Consider the following 22,154-nt stretch of genomic DNA (forward strand, 5'->3'; position numbering starts at 1 on the left):
CCTGATTTTGTGTTTCAGGAATACATCTGAACATACACGATTTTCACAAGCACAGTTCAGCATTATTGCACACCAAACAGTTATACCTTATGCTAAAGAACTATGGAGGGGGTGTGGGGAAAGCAAGAGCAAATTGAATCGTGGCGATTTTATTAAACTATTTATAAGTGGAAAGCAGACAATATTACAGAAGTTGTATGATCACACTGTACAGACAATTTATAAAATATGGATATGGGACACAAGCATATCTTTTATAGTCATGCAGATTGCATATGTAATGTATAGAAGCAATCACGGACCACTTTTTTTTTTTCTTTATTCCAGAAAGCACACATTTTCTGAGTCTGGCAGTCAAATTGAGCTGACGGTTTATGAATGCATAAGAACTATCGGCCAAACCCGTATTTCCTACGCAGGAACAAGCAAAACGTGCAAAGCATAAAAATCATCTTTATTAACGTCACTTCTGTGCAACAAGTGACAAATGCTCTGTCGCTTGGCTTACAATTCACTAGACTGCCTTCGGTCTCTGCCCAACTAAGAGAGAATTCCCACTTTTCCAGAGTCCAATTCAGAGCTCGGGCCATTTGCATCTTTCTGGAGCCCCCTTTCTTGGAAGGGGAATTATTCCCTTATCTTCATTTTTTGAGGTTTTTTTTGTTTTTTGTTCTTTCAAAAATAGGCCCTGACATCAAAGGTCCCCAGTGTCACACTGGGAAAGGGAACGAGACCGCTCCGTGGCGGGGAGGCCGGCTCGGTTCCCGGCTGCGGCCCTGCCCCGCCGGACACTCCCGCTGGGCAGGAACCGGTGCCCCCGTTCCACAGCGGGAGGGGAGGCGGGGCCTGGGGAAGGGGTACTTGTCCAGGAGCACCGCAAAGGGGAGCAAGGAGGGATCATCCGGAAGAGAAGAAGAGCAGGGGAGGAGAGGTTGACTAGCAGATGCGCATCGCAGAGGCATCTCTGTACTCACCCAAACCTCCACGGGTCTCCGATGTGCATTCTGGACCGAGTTGCCCCTCTACTAATCTGGCTCGCCTGGTCCCAAGGGAAAAGTGGAGGGTAACCCTCCTGCTCCGGCGCCCCGGACTTTGGTGGGCTTGCCGGGGTCCATGCCCCAAGGCTGGCTGCAGAAGCTGGGAAAAAAGGGACAGGGGGAGGACGACTTTAAGAGCTTCCCACGAAATGATATTACAGTGAAATAATGATTAAGAAGTCGGGCTGAAGAGGGGTAACGCCAGGAACCATGGGCTGGGTCCTGGAGGAGGCAGCGCATTGCCTCTGCCTCCCCGCCTGGGACGGGGGGGGACAGGGAGTCCCGGACAGCCTCTTCTCCGGTGAGCGGGCTTGGGTGTCTTTCTTAAATAAACTAAACAGACACCGTATGGACATCCATAAAATATATCTGTACAGGTACATACACATATATAAGGTAACCAAAACGGACCACGGGAGACCCCTTAGAAGAGAGTCCTCTCCCCTTCCCAAGCAGGCACCGTCCCCTCCGGCAGGACACCCACTGCCTGCTCACGGGAGCAGTCGCCCCTCCGCCACTCTCCCAAAACCTACTCAAACGCCTCAACCAGGGGGCTCCAGGCTGAGGACAACCTCACCGCTCCGCCGACAGCCCCGCTGGGCCCGCGGGGCCGAAGCCGGCTCTCCGGGCGGCGGAGGGCGCATCTCCTCCGTCCATCGCCGCCGCCGCCACATGAAAGCGCTCGGCGGGGGGTGGGCGGGGGTTGATTATTATTAATGATATTAATGATATTAATATAAGCGCGATGTCCGCGGCGCCGATTGGCTGCCGGGGCTGCCCGCTGAGTCCGCTGCAGCCAATGGAAGGCCCGGGATGTGGAGCGGCCAAGCCCCCCCGGCTGCGGCCCGTGTGCCGGGGCCGCCGCCGCCGCCCCCCCGCGCCGGGATTTGCTCCCTAATTGACCTAAATAAGGAGCTCGTGAACGGCGGCCCCGGGGCGGCGCGCACACACACGGACACGGGGACACGCAGACGGACACGGGGACACGCAGACGGACACGGACACACAGACACACTCACGGACACGGACACACGCACACGCTCGGCAGCGCCCGGCGCCCGCCGCTTTCCCCGCGCAGATCCCATTCGGCGCGGCGCGGCGCTCCGCCCACCGCAGGATCCCCCGCTCCTGCCCGCCGTTTAACTCGCATGACATTTTTATTTCGTTATTAGCGTTTTCGCGCAGAATCTGGCGCCTCCGATGGGTTGTCGGGCTGCCTTTTTTTTTTTTTCCTTCCCCGTTCCCTTCCCCTCCTCCCCCTCCCCCCTCCCCTCCTAGCTTGCAGGAAATGATGGCAAACCGCGATCTGAAATGATTACTCCGGAAAAAAACGCTTTTATACCAGGAGAGCATCCACGGGGCTAGGCAGAGGCGAGAGGCGGCCGCGGGGCAGCGGGGAGCCGAGGAGCCAGCCGCCGGCGGAGCCGGGACCCCTCCCGCAATTCTCTCCGACGATGCCGGACGAAGCCACAGAAAACGCCGGCTCCACCTCCGCCCGCGTCTCGTCCTTCTTCATCGAGGACCTGCTGGGCACCGAGGGCACGGCGGGCGGCGGGGCGCGGCGGGCGGCGGCGGCGGGCGGCGGGCGCGGGGGTCCGCGCTGCGGGCCGCACTCCCCGCTGCGCATCGGCGCCCCGGGCTGCCCCCTCCGCGACGCCGCCGTCGGCTGGTATCGCCGGGCGCACGCCGCCTTCCTGGGCTGCGCCAGCCCCGACAGTAAGTCGCCTTTCCCCATCCTTCACCGCCGGGCCCGGCCGGGGCTGGGGGTGTTCCTGCTCCCCCCGGGGTGGGGGGGTCCGGGTCCCGCCGCGGCCCCCCGGAGCAGGCCGGAGGGGGATGCGCGGGGTGCCCCCGCAGCCCCCGCCCTGCCTCCCCGTTTTCGGCCGCTCGGGGCAAATCTCCGGAAATGCTCCCTATGTGTCAGGCACCTGGAGCCTCCGCCCCGCCGCCCAAAGTGTAAACAGGGATTCTTGGCTTGCTTGGGGATTTTTTTTTTTTTTCTTCCCTTTCCCTCCCCCCATCTCCCCATCTCTTTTTCTTGCTCTATTTTCTCTTCTTTCATTTTTTATTTTTTTTCAGAGGCAGATCTGGCTTTTTTTTTTTTTTTTTTTTTTTTTTTTTTTTTTTTTTTTTGACTCCCCATCAAGCCGGAAAGCTGGGAGCACCGTCCCCCAGCAGCGCAGTGGAGACTTTGGGAAGCCGGGGGAGCAGCTGGGCTTGGTCCCGGCTGCCCCAGCCGCCCCTTCCTGCAGAGCCAGCCCCGCTGCCCTTCGCTCGCACCGCGGCCTCTCGCTGCAGGGATCCCAATGGAGAGGGTGTTGGAGCAGAAGCCTGGGTTCGGGGCAGAAATTAACATATGATAGAGTGAATGGGCTGCCGTTAGTGGTTATTTTCTATCTCCTGACAGAAAAAAAATTCTGCCTTGGCTCATCTCAGTGACCCTATACGAGCCTGCAGAAATCTCATGATTGCTCAATAGGGAAAAGAAGCGTGATTTGTAATCCAAATAGTTTCTTTTTACATTAATGGACTTATTAATATTTTTAATTTCTCTCAGAAGTGCATATAGAGACAGTAAAGTACTCCAGAAACAGCTGCGCTTTTTTTCCTTTTTTCCCCCCCTTTTTTTTTTTTTTTTTTTTTCTTCTGGTTTCCCTCTTTTCTATAAAGAGTAGGAAATATTTTTTCCCTTTTCAAATTGTAATTGGAATGCACGGTGTTGGAGACTCCATGGAGGTATGTCCCGATACTGGAATAGTTGTCCCCATCCATTAGCTTTTTGTAGTCAAGAAAAATGTGAATTATTTCTTTTTTGTCCCTCTCTATATACACACGGACGCACTATTATGCTTACCCTTCTAACACAGTATACTTACTCACAAATGTACTTTTAAGTATGTATACGTGCATACGTGTGTAAATGCAGACGTGTGTGTATAAATAAGAGGTCACGCGTATTCCTGTGTGTGCATACATACATAAAAATTACACACGTACTTCTGTGCATATCCACGTGTGTATATACACACACGGGCGCGTTTTATCATTTGAAAACAGCCCGTGTGTGTGTGTTATGTGCATACACAGGAGTGCGCACGCATATGCAGATCCACGAGCATGTCCATAGATCAGTATATTTATATATATAAAATACAGGGCTTGTGTTTCCATATAAGCATGCGTGCATGCGTGCGTATAACTCAGAAATATTTGGGAGTTTATCGCGGGAGGCAGAGAAGCGGCAGGAGTCTTTGCCTCGCTGCCCGGCCTTGCTCTCCCCGCAGCCGCGTTGGTTTCCCCTCCCGGTGAGCGGGGCGCGGGCGGGCTGTGCGATGCCCCTGCTCCCTCGATCCCTGCAGCAGCAGCCCTCTGCCTCTCTTTGCAGCCAGCGACCGGGACTCGCCCGAGCTGCCCGAGGAGCCGGCGGAGCGGGCGGGCGGCGGCGGGCGGGCGGCGGCGAGAGGCCCGGCGGGCGGGCGGCCGGGGCCGGGCGGCCGCGAGGAGGAGGAGGAGCGCGGCGAGGAGCCGGGAGAGCCGGAGCAACGCGCCGCCGGCCGCAAGAAAAAGACGCGCACGGTGTTCAGCCGCAGCCAGGTGTTCCAGCTGGAGTCCACCTTCGACGTGAAGCGCTACCTGAGCAGCTCCGAGCGGGCCGGGCTGGCCGCCTCGCTGCACCTCACCGAGACCCAGGTGAAGATCTGGTTCCAGAACCGCCGCAACAAGTGGAAGCGGCAGCTGGCCGCAGACCTGGAAGCGGCCAACCTCTCCCACGCCGCCCAAAGGATAGTGCGGGTCCCCATTTTGTACCACGAGAACTCGTCGGCGAGCGCCTTGGGCTTCACCCTGCCGCACATGTCGCCCCCCTTGGTGGGCTTCTCCAGCGGCGTCAGCTACCCCCTGGGCACCTTCCCCGCCGCCTCCCTCCCTTTCCTACGGTCGCAGATGACAGGACTCGTCTGAGCGCCCACCTCTGCCGGGACCGCGGGCCTCTCGCCTCCTCCCTCGGCTTCCAGCTCCACCCCACTTCCTCCACGGACTTTTTGTTTTCAACTTACACGTTTCTTGATTTTCTGCTTTTTGACTTTTTTTTTTTTTTTTTTTTTTTTTTAACGTGCAATAAACTTACTCTTGGGGTTAACTCGGAGCGACGTGCGGCAGCCCGGAGGGAGCCAAAAGGACTTGAAAGACCCCAGCCATGCACAGGGATCAGATCGGCGGGGCTCCCACCGCCGCGCATCCAAAGAAAATCCAGTCCCGTGGCAGCGGCAAAACCCTCACCGCCGCCCCGGCCCCGGGCTGACGCAGACCGGCGTTTTCCGGGGGACAACAGACTCCCCCGACCCTTCCTGCTGCAACCCGCAGAGCTGCCGAGCGTGACACGAATGTACGGAACAGCCGGCGCTTTCCGGCCGCCCCCACCCCACGGGCGGCCAAGCCTCGTGGCCCCGCCGCGTCCAAGAGACCTTCCCCGGGACCTCTGGTGGCCCGGGCCAGCGCTCCTACCGGGGAAACCTTTAAGTCTCCCCGCTGCCCCAGCAGCTTTCCGTGCAGAGCGGGGGACCCTGCTGATCCCGGCCTCCAGCAGCTTCTCCGGGGCCCTTTGTTTTAGCCACTTAATTCGTACATATCCCCCTCCCATCGTTACTCTCATTTCCATACTACCGACACCCAAGCATGTGCTGATGCCCCCGGTCCTTCTCGATGCAGAAGTTTTGATTTGAAACAACTTGAAGGCAAAGTCTTGGAAAGAATTCGCCCTGCTGAAATCCGAGCTGTGAGGATTTGGTTTCTTTGTTTTCGTTTTATTTCCCTGGCAAATTATCGGCTAAAATACACGGTTTTATATATACACATATATATGTATTTCTACATACTGTATTTTACAAGCGGATTTGCCACATTTTTTTTTTGGTCTCCTGAAGAGGTTGAGGAAAGCGCACCTCGACTTGTCCGTCTCTTACGGGATCGGTTTGTGTAATCGATTAATAATTCACTGGCAATTAAAAAGGAAGCAAAGAAAAATAATCAGATGGGAACAGACTGGGGAGCTGTATGTCTGATTATGCAAGCGAACCTGTAACGTGATATTATATGAAGTATTATGCATGCCAAGTTATTGTTTTTCTTTAATAACCGTTTTGTTTCCCCTCTCCTACCCATTCTTAAAATGAATTTCTGGAGTATCATTATTTCTAAAAGTTTGAATTTCTTTTTCCAAACAGTAAGGGGGAAATGACCTTATAAAACTCAGCCTTGGTGGAAAGTCAAGTTTTGATCGTAAGTTCCAGGGCATAATCAGCTGCAATTGAACCAACCAGCTCGGAGCACTCGGTGTCCCTGCAGGCAAGGCCAGGTCCTGGATCTCTTGGGGAATGTGGACCTGTCTCCTGTGAAGGAAGGGCGATCTAATTCTTACTCTTTCCTACGCTTTTCATTATAATTGGAGCAATCCTTTTCTGGTTATGAAATCTATCGGCAAGATGTGGTGGAGCTTCAGCTTTGATACAAAACCCTAGAAGAAGGGTCAGGGATGGATTATAACCTCGACACAATCTTGGACTTTCCCCCCATTTTTTTTCTTTTCCTTTTTTTTTTTTTCTTTTCCTTTTTTTTTTTTCTTTTTTCTTTTATTTTATTTTATTTTTTTTTTCTTTCTATTTTCATTTCTTTTCTTTTTTCTTTTTCTTTTTTTTCCCCTCTGCTTTGGCCAGAAATATGGCTCTGAGCACCACCCTGCGCAGTTGAAGTCAGGACATTGCAAGTCAAAACCACTCGAGAATTGCATATATATGTATACATGTATGTATATGTTTATGAGCTCCTGAGAAAATCACTAAATTGCCGGGATACTGGTTTTGATGTAAGCCCGTTTCTGGAAGCTGTTGTCTTTTGAAGTTTTGGGGGTTTTTTAACTTTTCTTCTCTATTTTATCACTTCTCTTTTTTTTTTCACTTCTCTTTTTTTTTTCTTTTCTTTTCTTTTCTTTTTTTTTTTTTTTTTTTTTTTTTTTTTTTTTTTTTTTCCTACTGATGCTGATCTCACCCTGAAATCTCTGGACATACTGGCCAGCTGTTTTTTTGGCATATCCATGAAACACCCAAATTTGAGATGAAAACTTTTAAAGCCTGGTCCCCGAGCGGTGTAAGGACCGGGAAGAGGCGAAGTTGGGGACGTCGGTGCCCCGGCCCGGGGGGAAAGCGGCTGGGCTGGGCTTCAGCCTTTTCGTGCCAGAGGAGGTGACTTGGGGCGATGTTTCTTCCTCGGGGCGCAAGCACTTGATTTTGATGCCGTTCAAAGCCTGGCTGCCCCTGAAAGAGAGCGGCTAAACAGTTTTTCCCGTCATATCCAGCTCCCCAGATCTCCCAGTGTTACCTACTGGAGTAAAATCCTGACTCACTACAGTCATATCAGAGTAGATTGTAATCCAACGAGAAATTTAACATGCCTGCCACTCTACACATGCCTTTTCTTTGGAGTAACATATGAGATTATTATACTTCTGATTCTACTAAATATTCTTTCCTTGAAGTTAAGGAACTGGCAGGGCTAAATGATCAATCGGATTTTTAAAATGTGTTTTGACATTAGTATGTTTGTTTTTTAAAGATGTGCTGATTATATCAATAAACAGATTTTTTTCATACACTGTATTTGTAACTTATGATCATGGTAAAATATTAAAAGGTGCAAGACGTGAAGTCATCTAAGAAAAAGTGCTTACTTATGCCTTATTCTGTACATGCAGACAATTATTTATAGTGGCTTATTAAAAGTATGTGCTGAAAGTAGGAACATACACACCTCAGGTTTCTTTACCTCGTAGCTTTTGTAGTGATACTTTTCCCTGTATCTGATGGCAAGAAATTTCTGCTGGATGCAGAGAAACACCTAGCACCAGATGCAGTCCCTGAGGTATGTGCATTGACTATTCCAAAATAGGTAAAACCCCTACACCCGAACACCCAAGCCCATCCCTTAAGTCAGGACAGCAAATTCCTCACAGTTTTCTTCCTTCTGTGTATTTTTTTATTAAATGAATAAAAAAGGTAAGAGTCACATGCTTTGTTCTGTTCCTGCAAACAGAAAGCTCTAAGAAAAATGTTCATGGACTGTAAAGCTCAAAGTACTTTTGCAAGGGCTGTTTATGACATATAGAGACATACGTTGCTGCTTTACAGATCAAAGCAACCTCAGAATAGTTTTAAAATAAATCCAGTTATACTACAGCTGTAATATTATTATGCAGCATAAATCCTTGTCTGTTGACATTTATTTAATGAATGTTGCTACAACAGCTTAGCTAGATGGCACTCCAGAGGCGAGGCAAAGGAGAACCTTGCCAGATTACTCACAAAGACAGCTTGTGTTTATTGGACGCTAATAAAAATAATCAGTAAAAAGATTTTTTAAGCAAAACAAACGACAATCAAAATAGAGTCTGAACTGTCCTTTTGAAATAAATTCCTAGTGTAGATGCAGTAAGACGTTATTATTAATTACACTTGAAATGAAAATGATCGATATGCTGGAAAGCACCTTGTTAAATGGCTACTTTGCAAATGGTACATTGCTCACCGGTTTAAGATGGCCCATAACTTTTCTCGTAGGCACGAGTCTAAAATATTCATGCAAATCAATACTTGATAAATCTCATAGGTGCGTGCTGGCTCCACTGTTCAACAATATATTTGGATCGATTATTTTTTTTTTTCTTTCCCACTGCATTATCTTGGAATAATCTGTCTGTGCCCTCTGCCAATGTGCCCCACGCTCACCATCGATCGGAGAGAGACTCGCTCCAGACTCCAGTGGACCCACAGCGCTGTCAGCCTCAAATTAGATCCAGGCAATATTCCTACATTTCCCTTCCCATTCCAGATGAATGTAACTTTATGATGGATGTCTTAATGCTTCCTTTAACTATCCTGAATTTCTCAACTCTGCTTACAATTTAATTTCTATGTAGTGAGATACATGAAGGTCTATTCAAAAAGATATAAATCAAAATTTATATGTCCACCTAAAATTTAAAATTTCTTTTCTTTTCTTTTCTTTTCTTTTCTTTTCTTTTCTTTTCTTTTCTTTTCTTTTCTTTTCTCTTTTCTTTTCTTTTCTTTTCTTTTCTTTACTTTTCTTTTCTTTTCTTTTCTCTTTTCTTTTCTTTTCTTTTCTTTTCTTTTCTTTTCTTTTCTTTGCTTTGCTTTTCTTTTCTTTTCTTTTTTCCTTTTCTTTTGTTTTCTTTTCCCTTTCCTCTTTAGCAATTCCAGCCTCCTAAACAATTGGATATCACTAGCTTCATTCGAAATTCCCCTCCAGATTTTTCCTTAGGTATCAATCACAGTGTCTGGAGGAAGGCGATTTAGCAGAGGACTCTTGAATTGACCTCAGAGAGAAACAGAATTTCCAAAGGGGATTCTCTGTCCCGCGACACAGCATGGCCGTGCCCCGACACCTCCTGGGCCGGAGCATCCTCTCAGCGTGCCCAGCTCCCCAGAAAAGCCTGTGGCTGTTTGACACTTGTAGCTGCTTTCCTGGGGGACTCCTGGGAGAGTTGCTTTCCCTCTAGTGATGCCGTTTTCTCTGTCCTCCCTCCCCCGCTTTCTCCCCGGGCTGCCCGGTGCAGGCAAGGGATGTCCCCGCTGCCCCGAACCTCTGCCTGCCGGGGCTATGGGAGACCACAACAGCAACCCGCAATTCATGTCCAGCCACTGCTGAACCGCTAAAGCGAGTTTTATTTAGGGACCAGCAGCGCCAAAGTGCCCGAACCTGCCTAGCGATTTTAATGAACTTTTCGGACCGGGCTTCTGTTCTAGACCCGCTCGCCAGGGCTGAGTCCCGGGAGAGCATCCGAGATGGTTTAGAGAGCGCTGCGAGGTGCTGCTGTGTCCGCAGTCGCCAGGGTCTTACTGGCAAGGGGATTTGAAATCCAGGGAGGTACTTTTGCCCCCGAGTACCTCGGGGGATAAACCAAACTCGATTCAAACCAAGCAAAACCAGACTTTTTGGCGTTTCTGTACCATCTAATCAGATTTAATTTCCATCAGGTTTAGAGTAAGAGACTTTTTGTGCTCTGAGCTAAAATGGAAATATAGATATGTATGATGAGTGATTTCTGGTAAAAAGCTTTCCCAGGTGGAAGGTTTCCACTCTGCACGATGTTAGTTTCTACTACAGGATTATATTACTAAAAGGAAAAGGTTGGCTCTTCCTGCCCTGCCGCTGTGCGGTACTGGCCTCCGTGTCCTCCCACGTCCCAGACAACGAGGTTCTTCACAAATACAATGCAAATGAAGCGTGGGCTGAATGAGAACCAGCGTCGGAAAACCTCCACCTATTGCAGGAAAAGCTGTCGCTTCTTACCGACAGCCTTTCGGACGCGGGAGGAACCGCGATGGCGAGGAGCGGTGCTGGGGGTGGTGGCCGCGAGGGATGATCCACTCTCTGGCCTCTCTGATCCCAGACCCTCCTTGCTGGCTCTGATCCCCGCAGAACGCGAAGGCTGCGGCCAAAGTTGCCCCTGCTCACACGAATCTCTTCCCGGGGCTGCCCACGCGTCCCGGGAACCACTCTCTGGATTTTGGGAAAGACTCTCTCCCCTCCGCCCGGTGGGACACTGCTCCCCACGTTAACTCTGGGTCAAATGCCGGGTGGAGGCTCGGATTTTGTTGCTGGGTGTGTGCAGTGGGCCCGGGGGTTTCTGCCGCCTTCCCCCGCGCATCCCCGCTCCCTCCGTAGGAGGACTCTTCGCAGGTGGTTGTTTGGGTTGTGCAGTTGGTCTTTAATTTCCCCTGAAGGTATGAGTGACATAGCAGAGGACATGAGGAGGCCGGTATGGACCTGGCTTGTAGAACTTGCTGCAGGAGGACCCCGGACTCCCCCGCATCCTCTTGTGGCCAGTGAATTGATTCCAACTTGTCCCAGGGGCTGAAGAGATCCAGCTCTGTAGCGTGCTCCCTCTGCACGAAGTTTGTCGGGGGAAAACAAAATCAAAACCAAAACCTAAACACAAAAACCAAAAAATCCCCCCAAAACCCAAACAAACAAACAAAAACCAAACCAAAACCAAACCAACCAACCAAACAAACCAACCAAAATACGAAAAGAACCCAACCCAAACCAAAAACACAAAAAAACCACGGTTTTGAAAAGTGGTCACATGGGGCTGGGAATGGATGACAGACCTTTCCCAGCAGAGTGGTACCGGACCTCGTCTCCCAGGACCGGGCTTGGACTGCTCGGGGAGTGGAGGAGGTTGCGGTGAAAAAAAGATTGGGTAGTAAAACTTATGTTTCCTTCATCACTTTCCTTTTTCTTTCTGTGTTTTTCAGCTTTTACTTTTTCTTCCAAGAAAATGTCTTCTAGGAATATACACTGACTCAAGGCATTCGTTTTTTTAGGACAGATTTTTTTTTTTTTTCTTTTTGGAAATAGAAGGGAATGGTTTGCAGCAAGAACAGATGTGAGCACCTGGGATGTGCCTCACTCGCAGACAGCGAAGGGAGGCCGAGACAGGAGTGCAAAGAGCAACCCAACCGGGCATCCAAGGCTCCCATGCTCCTGGTTTTACCATCTCAGACCAAATTTCTTAAATTATATTTTCAGCTGCTTCTTTGCATTTTGTAACTCTCTTACCTGGGTCATTCCCTTGGCCCTTCCCTCGCTCTCTCTTAAATGGATATTTTGCTCTGATAAAACCCCCAGTTCTTATAGGAGACTGCAAGACAAATGCAACAAGTTGGGGTATTTGGCCAATAATCCTGTTGATGGAAGATGGATACATTTGTTTTTCGGATGGTGGAAAATGTGCAGCTCTCCAGCAGAAGGCTGCATTAAAATTTGAGTGCATTCATAAAGTGAAAAAAAAATTAATGAAAAAGAGCTGAAACCCTCTCTCTCAAGTACAAGTGCGTTAAAGATTAACGCAGACCAAAGCCTTAAGATGTCCCTGATTTTAGCTCGTGGAATCTCTAGCATCACAATATTTAAAAGCCTGTCAACACTTCTATTGTCAACTCTTTTTTCAAGGACTACTCGCTTTCCCTCAGCAGTTTTCGTGGTGGAAGGCTCCAAACTCTCTCTAAAAGCGCCCTTAAACGCCCTTGGAAGCATTTTCCTGGCTTTACACGGGGTCGCAGAAAGGGAGAGGTTTCCCTGTGATGCACAACGGACGGCGGCTCTAAAATCGCTGGACATCCTGCCTCGAGTAGTCCAAACGGGTTTTAAAACGCTGCAGTGCTGGGAGGTGTGAAAAGCAAAAGTTCTCAAGATAGTACAGAAACACATCGATCCTTCCCCAAGCTGCACAGCTCAGGTGAACGCGTCTCCATCTCCCAAAGGCACGCCTTGGAGAACTCACACACGCCACGCAGCCGGCCAGCACTTTCTCATTTGAAAGTTACAGAAGAGCTCTGCTGGCCTGCGGGGAGGAGCAGGGGAGGTAGAGGGGATGGTGAGGTGCGGGGGAATGTGTGGAAGTTATGCGTGGATTTTGGGGGGAGGGGGGGCTGACACCACGGGGCTCCTTGGGAGGAAAAAAAGGATCCCTTTCTCCCCAGGGTAACCATGTATATTCAGTCTGAGAGTCTGCAGGTGGAAGGACCGCAGGGAAGAGACTCTGGCTGTATGAACAGCTCTTTCACAGTCTACCCCGCTGCCGAACAGCGGCACGGGCAGTCTGCAGCAAATGCCCTCCGCAGACTGCCTGGGATCGTGCCAGGTGCTGTACAAACACAGGGAAGGGGTTCGCAGCTCAGCTTCCTTTCCTTCCTTTCCTTTCTTTCCTTCCTTTCCTTTCTTTCCTTCCTTCTTTCCTTCCTTTCCTTCCTTTCCTTCCTTTCCTTCCTTCCTCCCTCCCCCCCTCCCTCCCTTCTTCCCTCCCTCCCTCCTTCCCTCTCTGACTACCATCGCTGCTTTTCCTCGCCGGACTCCTCCTCATTCCCCTCTTCCCAATCTTCTGCCTCCATTCTTCTCCTTCAATCCAGAGATCTCCCTTGTGCCATCCCGCCTCCTCTTCGCCTTTGCCGTGGGCTCTGGCTCTGCCTTCCCTCCTCCCACTTACAGTGAAGGGCCTCGGCAGGAGGGCAGCCAGCCCTGCCCTGCCCTGCCGCGGCTGCCCGGGGCACCTTTCGGGACACCTCAGCGTGCTCCCCGCCCCTCCCTTCCTGCCCGCTTCCCTCTAGTCCCTGCTCCGTTTCCTTCTCCCTCTTCTCCCTGCAGTCTCCCCTCCCTTGCGCCGCTCCCCCCGTCCTCAGTCCTTTGGCTCCCTCTAGCTCCATCCCCTCCCTCCGTCACCCCGACCCCTCCTCCTACGCGGACCCATCCTTCCCTCCGCCCCGGCTGCGGCTGCTGCTCTCCCGCCGCCGCCGCCAGTCCTGCAGCTCCGCTCGGCTCGGCTCGGACACGCCCGGCCCGGACACGCCCGGTTCGGACGCGCTGGGCCCGGACACGCTCGGCCCGGTCACGCCCGGTTCGGACACGCTCGGCCCGGACACGCTCGGCTCGCCGCGCCATGGTGCAGCTCGGGGGCGGCCGCCGAGCTCCTCCGGCCCCGGCCGCGCCGCCGGCCTTCAGCATCGACAGCATCCTGCAGCCCGGCCCCCGCCGCCCGGCCAGGGAGCAAGGCAGAGCCTGCTGCGCGCTGCCGGAGGAGGAGGAGGAGGAGGAAGAGGAGGGAGAGGGGCCTGAGGAGCGAGAACCCAGTAAAGGCTCCAGCGACTCGGGTACGGCCAGCAGCCGCCTCAGGCTGTCCCGCACGTCGGGTCGCAGTCCGGCCCCCCCCAGGCGGAACCTGGGCACCCCCAGTGCCGCCGGGCCGGGCCGGGCCAGCGCACGCACACACAGGCACAGACACGGACACCGAGACAGATAAGGACGCAGGCACAGACACGGACACGGACACGCACACACAAATACAGACACACGCGAACACAGACACAGATACACACGCACATGCAGGAGAAGGGGAGGCTCCGCGGGCGGACGCGGGGAGATGCCGCACACGCACCAACCTGCTTCCAGGGTGTTGTGCCCCCCTCCCGGCCTACTGCGGCTGTCTGTCCCGTGTCCAGGAGCTCCTCACTTTCTTGTCAAACAGCTGGCAGAGGGATTTCCTTGGATCCTTATGGAAGCACCTCAGCCTTCTCCCCTCTGGAGGGTGTGGGACCGCGGCCAGCCCTCGGCAGCCCCCTCCCCATCCTGTCCCCCACCCTCTCCCTGCGCTCCGCCGGGCCGTGCGTGCATGCGGGGCGGGGGCGCGGGCTGCGGCGGGGACTGATGCTGTGCTTTGCCCTTGCAGTCAGCGAGCCCCGCCGGCTTCGGGCAGAAGGGACGAGCCGCGGCCTCCGCCCCGAGGGCGGCGATGTGGGGTCCCCGCTCCCCACGGAGGGGCTACGCGGTCCCCGGCAGCCGCCGCCGCGAGAGGCCGGGGGCTCTGGAGAGAACGGCAGATCATCGGCGGCAGGCGGCAGGAAGAAGACACGGACCATCTTCTCCAAGAGCCAGGTGTTCCAGCTGGAGTCCACCTTCGATGTGAAGCGCTACCTGAGCAGCTCCGAGAGGGCCGGGCTGGCCGCCGCGCTGCACCTCACCGAGACCCAGGTGAAGATCTGGTTCCAGAACCGCCGCAACAAGCTCAAGAGACAAATGTCATCCGAGCCCGAGGGCCAGGGGCCGGGGCCGGCAGAGCCCCCCGGGGAGCCGCAGCCCCCCACTGCCGCCTCGGCTCTCTCCTTCCCGTCCCTCTACAAGGACAGCCCCCTGCTCAGTCGCTGCTTGCTGCCGCTGCCTTTCCCCCTGCTCTGCCCGGGCAGCGCCATCCCCTACCTCTGCCTCCCCGGGCCGGGCAAACACTTCAGCCTGGTGGACGGGGACGTATAGCCCTGGCCTCCGACCTTCCCTTGCCGGGGGCCGTCCCGATTTTATTTATCACCCCGCTGTGCAGGTGGAGTGTCCGTCTTCGCCACAGCCACCACCCGGCCCACGGAGGGGCTGCCCGGGCTCCCCCCACGCGTGTCCGTGGGCTGCCGACACGTTGCTAAAGCTCGGAAGGGCGGTGCCAACCCGCTCTCCCTCTTGCAGCGCTTTTTCGGTGGTCAGGACAGAGGAGATAACACGGAGCCACCAAAGAAACGGGAACGTGCTCTGCCTGCCGCCCTTCCAAATTATCCCATTCCGGTATTGCAGAGGGCCGGTGCTCTGCCTCAGTCCATGGGGACCGTGTCCCCGTGTCTGTCCCGTGCACCGTGGCGGTCGCTTTACCGCGAACCGAGTCACGTTTCATACAGATTGGTAAATGGCGAAGGCCGCTCTGTGCTTCTCTATCTCAAACTCTCCTCCTCTAATATCCCTCTGAGTAGCATCTCCCCATCTTTTATGTTATCAAAATATAGACACCTTTCCTCAGATCTGGTTCTTAAACTGTGACTTTCCTGTTTTTTTCCCCTTCGGAGGAAACACCCCAAGATCTCTCTTACATGTTTTGTGCTAACTGGTTCTCAGACTGGGGGTCGTGTGATGTTTTTAACAGAACAAGACAAGATGTCTGTTGTGCTAATCCCGCCCCTCAAAATCTCGTGGGACGTTTTTACCTGCTATCCTAGGGTAAAGAAGTGGGGGTTTGAATTTTTTTATATCTATCTACATATAAATTTGCAAACGCTTTTGTGGTCTTTTGGTTTCCAAGTTAACATGCTTTATATCCCAAGGTTGGAAATAAACCTTTTCAGAAAGTTGAAACTCCTGCCTTTTCAATAGTCACTACTAGGTAGTATCAAAGGAAAGATATTTCCTAGAGTGCATCGATGGTTCTTATTTTACAAATAAAGAGCACAATTTAAAAATAAAAGCATAATCGTCGCATTACGAAATTCACCCTTGCATGCGCGAATGGCAGCTCATCGACTTTCCCAGTGGGGAAAAAAACACAGTAGATGTTTCGGCTAGATAAGAAGGGGTTTTCTTTCCTTTTCTCACTCTTCCGTTTGTCTTTCCGTGGGCAATTGATGCAGATGCGCAAGGATGCCCCAGCCCAGCGAGGGGACCCCGGCGCAGGCGAATCCCCGCGGCTCGGGGCGGCTGCCGGGGTTCGCTCCCAGCCGGGGAGGTGCCGCAGCCGAGAGCCGAGGCCGGCTCCAGCCGAACACGGGGAAACGCTTTCCTCGGCCGTCTGAAGTTTTCTGGCCGCCGCGGTGATCTAGAAGTGTTGTTTGACCTCTCCTCTCGCTTTTTAATCCGTTTTCAATCAGTGTCAAGTAGCAAGAGGTGTCTCACAGAGTGCCCTTGCTCTGGGAAAAAAAAAAAGTAAAAAAAAAAAAAAAGTCGAGGCTGTGGTGAGGGTGGTGTCAGCAAGTGGACAGGCTTAAGGGGACCTGCTGGGTGCATTTCATAGCTCAGGTTTCCCCAAACTGCTGCTCCCGGGAAGGTGTAGGCAACGAACTGATGGTCTGGACAGCGGGACTCACGCTTCTTTTCTCGTCTGAATTTATAATGATAATTAAAGAAATTAAAATCCTCTGAGTCTGCGAGTTGCTCCGTGGCTAAAAAACACATTTCCCAGAGTGATGATCTATGGTTCCTGTTTTTTTATATATCTTAACTGGTGATCTGTTTCGGATCCTTCCTTTGGTTGTTTGTTCTAATGTTTTCCATGTCTACACCCCATTGCTTGACTACTGTTACTAGATTAATTTATACCAATAGAAGCAAATCCACCCTTTTCTAAATCCCTACCTATGGAAGTTCAATCAGATGCAACAGCTATACACTAGGGTCCCTTCCTTTAGTTCTTTAACATGGAACTAAACTTTATTTAAAGACGCTGTCCCTCCACATGATTGCAGCCTCCTACTTCTCCGTGGTGAAAAATAACCATATAAGAAATCGCTATTCTGCAATTAATTTACTTTTCACTACATTTATCGAACCATTTTCAGTCTTCTCCATGCTTTACCATTTTTCCTTTCAAATTGTTGCTAGAGTTGCAGAAGCAAAATGAAGGAAAATACGAACCCACGAAAACGGGGGGAGGTTTGTTTTTTTCAACAGAAACAACGGGAAGAGTAGCCCTGCAGGCAAGAGGAGTTAGCACGCGGTCAGGTTTGGCAGCTTGTTGCTGAAGGACCCGATCGTTAGGAGTTAATGAACAACGAACGCCCGAAACAGCCGTGTAGCAAGGCGAAGTAAGTAACTACACCAAAATATTCGTTTCCCTTCAAGGTAAAAGTGGTGGTTCTGAGAGGACTGGCCATAAGTATTATCCAGACTGTTGCTACACAGGGTAAAGCGGCCAGGGGCAAGGGGGCTTTCTCTGAAGAAAACCAAGTTCAGGATGTATCGGGATTCCCAGCCGAGCAGTCAATGCTGATCACACTGAATTTTACTGACATTTCTTTTACAGCTCAAAATAATTGTGTTTGCAATTATCAATTGCTCCTAACTGCAACAGGAGTTTGCTACAAGCCACTGTACGGCTAACCTGTTGATGAGAGACTTCAGGGAATGAAACTGACCACAGCAGAACTAAGCAAGAAAACAGGCAAACAACCCTCCCAAACCATCCAATCAACCAAAAAACCCCAAACCTCAACCCCCCCCCCCCAAAACAAACAAACAAACAAACCACAAAAAACCAATCCAAAACAAAACAAAACCAACCCAAAATCCCCAAACCCTCAAATCCCAAAAAACTCTGACAGAGGTAGCAAGCAGCTTCAGAAAAAAAAGAAAAAATACAAACAATCAAACAAACAAATAACCAAACCAAACCAAACAACCAATCCCAACTCCAAACAGCGCTAAAGCTGATTAGCTGCTGGAACTGAGATTTAAAAACATGTTGTTAAAGGTTTGACACAATGAAAAGAGGTGGTGCAACTGCTTGAGAAGTGCGTGTTTTCCCATATTGTCTATCAAAAGCTCATATAAAATGATTTTTTTTTGGTGATTATTAGAATAACAAGAAGCCCTGCCTGTGCTGGGAGATCCCCTGTGTTCGGCATGGCACATATGTACCAGCAGGCTCCCTCGGAATTCTCTATAAACTAAATAGGAAAGAGAGTTAAGGGTAAGACCTGGTGCCTGAATCTTTAAAAAAAATATTGGTAAATAAATACGACATTTATCAATGGGAAAATATATTTCAAAATCAGTTGGATGCATACACAAATGCATTGGATATATGCACAAATGCATTACTCATTGAAAGAGTGTAATAAAAGGGCTTAAAAAATCTGCTCAACCTGTCTCTCCTCCACCTATTCATAAAAGCCTCACAAAGCTCATTCTAGGCGCAGCAACTCCAGAAAACTTGATTTTCATATCACCTGTTATGCTGTAAAATTCTCAGAGCTTAGGATGACCAATCACACTACTTGTCTGAAAGTGTGCTGAGAATTAGAAAATTCAATTTTTTTCCTGCTGGAGAGCAAGCCTCCTTACTTATCTGCTCTGTTGGAAGATTTTGGAAAACTCCTCTAGGACTGGTTTCCCACTGGAGTCTTGTGATCAGGAGGCTGGACCAGTCGATCGTTATAATTTTGTTTTGTTTTGTTTTGTTGTTCTCTAATCATCACATACATAAACACCTTGATGGGCCAGCACAAGGACACTGTGCCAGCCTTGTCCACCCCCATGCTGTTTAGATTTCTGCTCCTGACCAGGCTGGGGCTCACCTGCACGAGGTGAGGGAACATGTGCTACAGACTAGAGAGAGAAGAGTTACCCAGCATAGTTCCATGGCCTTACTAGGTGTTGATCTAGAATATGAAAACTTTCCTGCTGCTTCTCTCCTTTTCATGGATTTGGGGTTTTTTTTGTTTGTTTGTTTGATTTTTGTGGTTTTTTTTGTTTGTTTGTTTGTTTTGCTAACTTGAAAGGATAACTTTTCTTCTTATTTTAAGGAAAGGATTGAATTTACTGCACATTTTATATGTTTGCATGCTAAAGAAGGGGTTCATCTGCCTAGAGGAAGGCTTGCAGTGTAACCCTAAAAAGTAGTAATGTTTCATGTTCTGCAAGGAAGCCACCAATGATTGACAATAGAGGAATTAGACAAAGAAACAGGAGTTATAGCTTTGTCTCCCAGGAGAGATTCATTTGAATCTGGGCAAGATTAATAAAACTTAAGGAAGATAAAAATTCATTGCAGAATCCCAGAAGAAGAACAACATGGGTTATGATGCAAAATCATAAACAAAAAGAAATAGTTTTGCAGAGGGACACAGTAAAAATGATCTCTCTGCATCTTCTGTGCAGTGGAGGTCTAACTGCACTATTTTTTGGAAAGCCAGTCATTTATTTCCTTTTCCTATTCACATGAATATATGCAGTGGGCTCCTTTTGCAGGTTAAACTTGGACTTGGCCTGATTCTGCATTCCCTTACAAACACATGGTGAGAAGGCAAGGATGAGACCTGTAGAGTAGGTCTGACTCAGAGCAGAATTTGTCAGATTGAGTCCTTAAGATCTTTTCCTTTTTGAAGAATCTGAAGTTATAATATCCTCATAGTTGCAATGTAAAATAGTAACCATATTGAAAAAATATGTTATGGATTTACTGTAGAGGCTTGGAAATGCCTGAAATGAAATGTGTGTTTACATTTGTCTCAACATTGATGTTGAACATGCTCTTGCATCCTGAGGTGTGGTTGTCAACCAGTTCATCTGTCACTTTAAAGTAGAGATCATATAAATAGCTTAAAATAAAAACCTGTAAAATGTTTATTACTAAAAATATTTCTCTTTTGTCCTATTCTGTGTTGCAGTACTTGGGAAGTGCTCTGTTCTTAAAAGAAGAAAGCCTTTTATTTCAGAGAAGAATTTAACTCTAGAGAAAAACAGTAATTTCTGGAATGGGAAATGGTGATTGCAATGTCGTCAGTGCGCAGAGGGGACAATCATATCTGCCTCTTCTCTGCTCTCCACACATCAGTTACATTGGTGATGGTCTTTATATAAAATCCAATGGAGACCAGAAAACATTACCAGACATCATAGGGAAAAAAAAAAAAAGCCTTAAGGAATGTCCCCTGTGAACACAGCACAAGAGGTGTATCATGAAAATCAAGTTACTTAGCACAATTGGCAGTTGAGAATATTCAAGCAGAGAAAGACTGCAAGATCAGAAAATCTGCAGGTAATTTGAAGGAGCAGGAGAGGAAGACATGGGTGTGCCTGAACGTGGCTCTAAGGAGAGCAGAACCACAGCAGCAGGTAAGAGATTTTCAAGCAAAATTTTGTTGTGCTCAGCTGTGAGACTTTTAGGCCCTGGTGGGCAATGGAGGCTGCTTTTATGAGCAGCTGTGTGGTCAGAGTATCAAGAGGTGTATCTGGAGTCAGCAACCCAATAAGCCAGTTACAAATAATGAGTCTACCAGGACAATTGGGTATTGTGCCAGACCAGAAATGATGGGGGATTTTGAGGACAAATGCAGTGGCAGTGATGCCTGTGTAAAACACTGTGTAAAACCTCATTGTACAGATCCACCTTTGAATTTTGGTTCCTCAGTCTGCTGCAGTCATATGTGTCCTTTGGGACAGTGAATTCTGAGCTGTTCTGGTTGGAGCAGAGGCCATGCCAGCCTGCACAAAGGTTTTCCATCAGTTTGTGAATTGTTACACAGAAAGAGGTGACACTTTATTAAACAACAGATCCTTTCCCACAGTTTTGATTTTTTTCATTACTTTCACACTTAGATCTAGAGGTCAGAAGTATAACCATTATAGAGGATGCATAATATGAGAAATCATCTGGGGAAGTTCTTTTTCATGGCTGTCTTCTATTTTGAATTAAATTATTGAACCAGCATGGCTCTAATCAAGGGGGGATGTAATTTAATAATTTTTGAAGATCAACCCTTGATTGAATCTGGATTAGCCTTCATGCTGGCTGTTCTCCCCAAATCTTCCAGATCCAGCTCCTTATTTCTTTTAACAACCAGCTATGGGGCAGCTACAAGAACCTCAGTTCTGCCTATAGATTTTATCTGGGAACACTCATAGTTTTATTTGTGACCACTAATGAGAAAAGCAAAGTTACACACAGAGCCAACAAGACTGTGAGATTGATGTGAACTCTTAGTTCTTTCTAAACATCATGAACAAAAATATTTTTACTAAAAAAGAATCCCTGTATGCAGTTATTATATCTTTCTAAAGTAACACAAATGCTTAAATCAGAAAGGAGATTTGTCTGCCAGTTAATCAGAATGTTGTCTTCATTCCAGTCCTCTGGGAGACGTAGATCAGCCTGCACATGTATAGACTATACTCATTGTCAGATATATACACTTCTTTTAGTTACTCCTGACAACATAAGTATTCTCTTTTTCTCATATTTTTGTAAGTAAATGACAAGTTTAGATCTATTTTGCAAGTAAATAGCTGGGACCCATGGATAAATGTGTTTCACTCTTTCCTTGCAATGGTTACAATATCTGCTGAATCTTTCACTGTCTTACTGAGTTTGAATCCTTTGCGTGAACTGATAAAGATCTCAACATCCCCATGTTCTTTCATGCAAACAGATTTATAATATCTTTACACTGATTCCCAATTATCAGCTGGGTATATACCTGGTGCTCCTGTATTTTCAGGTGTTTGTATGGGCTTTAGCATATAATAAAACACTGAAAAACTCTACATGGTTGAAAAAGTTTTGTTTTTAGCAGTCTCCCATGTTTTGTACATGTAAGTTTGTTTGTTGACTTCTGTGCCCCATACAGTGACATAACTCTGCCTTTTTTGCAGCACAAGGGAAGCAGTCTGGGGCTGTTATGGTATATTACTGTGTAATTTCAGTGTTTGCTTAGAGAGTCATCAATGTGAAATTATAGATGCAAAGAACCCTAATTACTCTGTAGGAAATGTTATGTGGTAGGATGTGCATGTGTTTTTAAAATGCACTGCAATTTGTGGATTTGTAACTAAATATCTGTGTTCAATTTCCATTATTAAATAATTACTTCACATATGTAAGCTTCCCTAGACTACCAAACCTGACATTTAAGTGGGTAAGGAGAATGGCACTAGTTTTTATATCCTTGTGTTAACAAGCTTTTAATAACCATGTGGTAAAGTTGTAAAATTGGGATGCAGGCAAAATAGATAAAAAGATAACAGCTA

At 49.0% G+C, this 22,154-nt stretch overlaps 2 protein-coding genes across 2 annotated transcripts; both read left to right on the plus strand.

Moving 5' to 3' along the window:
- The first annotated feature begins 2,297 nt into the window (after positions 1-2,297).
- On the plus strand, positions 2,298-5,130 carry HMX1 (H6 family homeobox 1). The gene is made up of 2 exons (XM_068189238.1): positions 2,298-2,753; positions 4,423-5,130. The coding sequence occupies exons 1-2, from the start codon at positions 2,492-2,494 to the stop codon at positions 4,995-4,997; spliced, it is 837 nt and encodes a 278-aa protein (XP_068045339.1). The 5' UTR covers positions 2,298-2,491; the 3' UTR covers positions 4,998-5,130.
- Positions 5,131-13,473: 8,343 nt separating this feature from the next.
- LOC137473439 (homeobox protein HMX1-like) lies at positions 13,474-15,854 on the plus strand. Its single transcript, XM_068189239.1, has 2 exons — positions 13,474-13,756; positions 14,332-15,854. Exons 1-2 carry the CDS (start codon positions 13,546-13,548, stop codon positions 14,910-14,912), a joined length of 792 nt encoding a protein of 263 aa, XP_068045340.1. The 5' UTR covers positions 13,474-13,545; the 3' UTR covers positions 14,913-15,854.
- Positions 15,855-22,154: the final 6,300 nt, after the last annotated feature.

This window comes from Anomalospiza imberbis, chromosome 4 (genome assembly GCF_031753505.1).
Source record: "Anomalospiza imberbis isolate Cuckoo-Finch-1a 21T00152 chromosome 4, ASM3175350v1, whole genome shotgun sequence".
Taxonomy (NCBI): Eukaryota; Metazoa; Chordata; class Aves; order Passeriformes; family Viduidae; genus Anomalospiza; species Anomalospiza imberbis.

What these genes read in the sequence shown, in the direction of transcription:
- HMX1 (XM_068189238.1), top strand. Translation starts at nt 2,492, where the DNA reads ATGCCGGACGAAGCCACAGAAAACGCCGGCTCCACCTCCGCCCGCGTC. An exon ending in GGGCTGCGCCAGCCCCGACA is followed by an intron (nt 2,754 to 4,422) that starts GTAAGTCGCCTT and finishes CTCTCTTTGCAG; the next exon opens with CCAGCGACCGGGACTCGCCC.
- LOC137473439 (XM_068189239.1), top strand. Translation starts at nt 13,546, where the DNA reads ATGGTGCAGCTCGGGGGCGGCCGCCGAGCTCCTCCGGCCCCGGCCGCG. An exon ending in TAAAGGCTCCAGCGACTCGG is followed by an intron (nt 13,757 to 14,331) that starts GTACGGCCAGCA and finishes TTGCCCTTGCAG; the next exon opens with TCAGCGAGCCCCGCCGGCTT.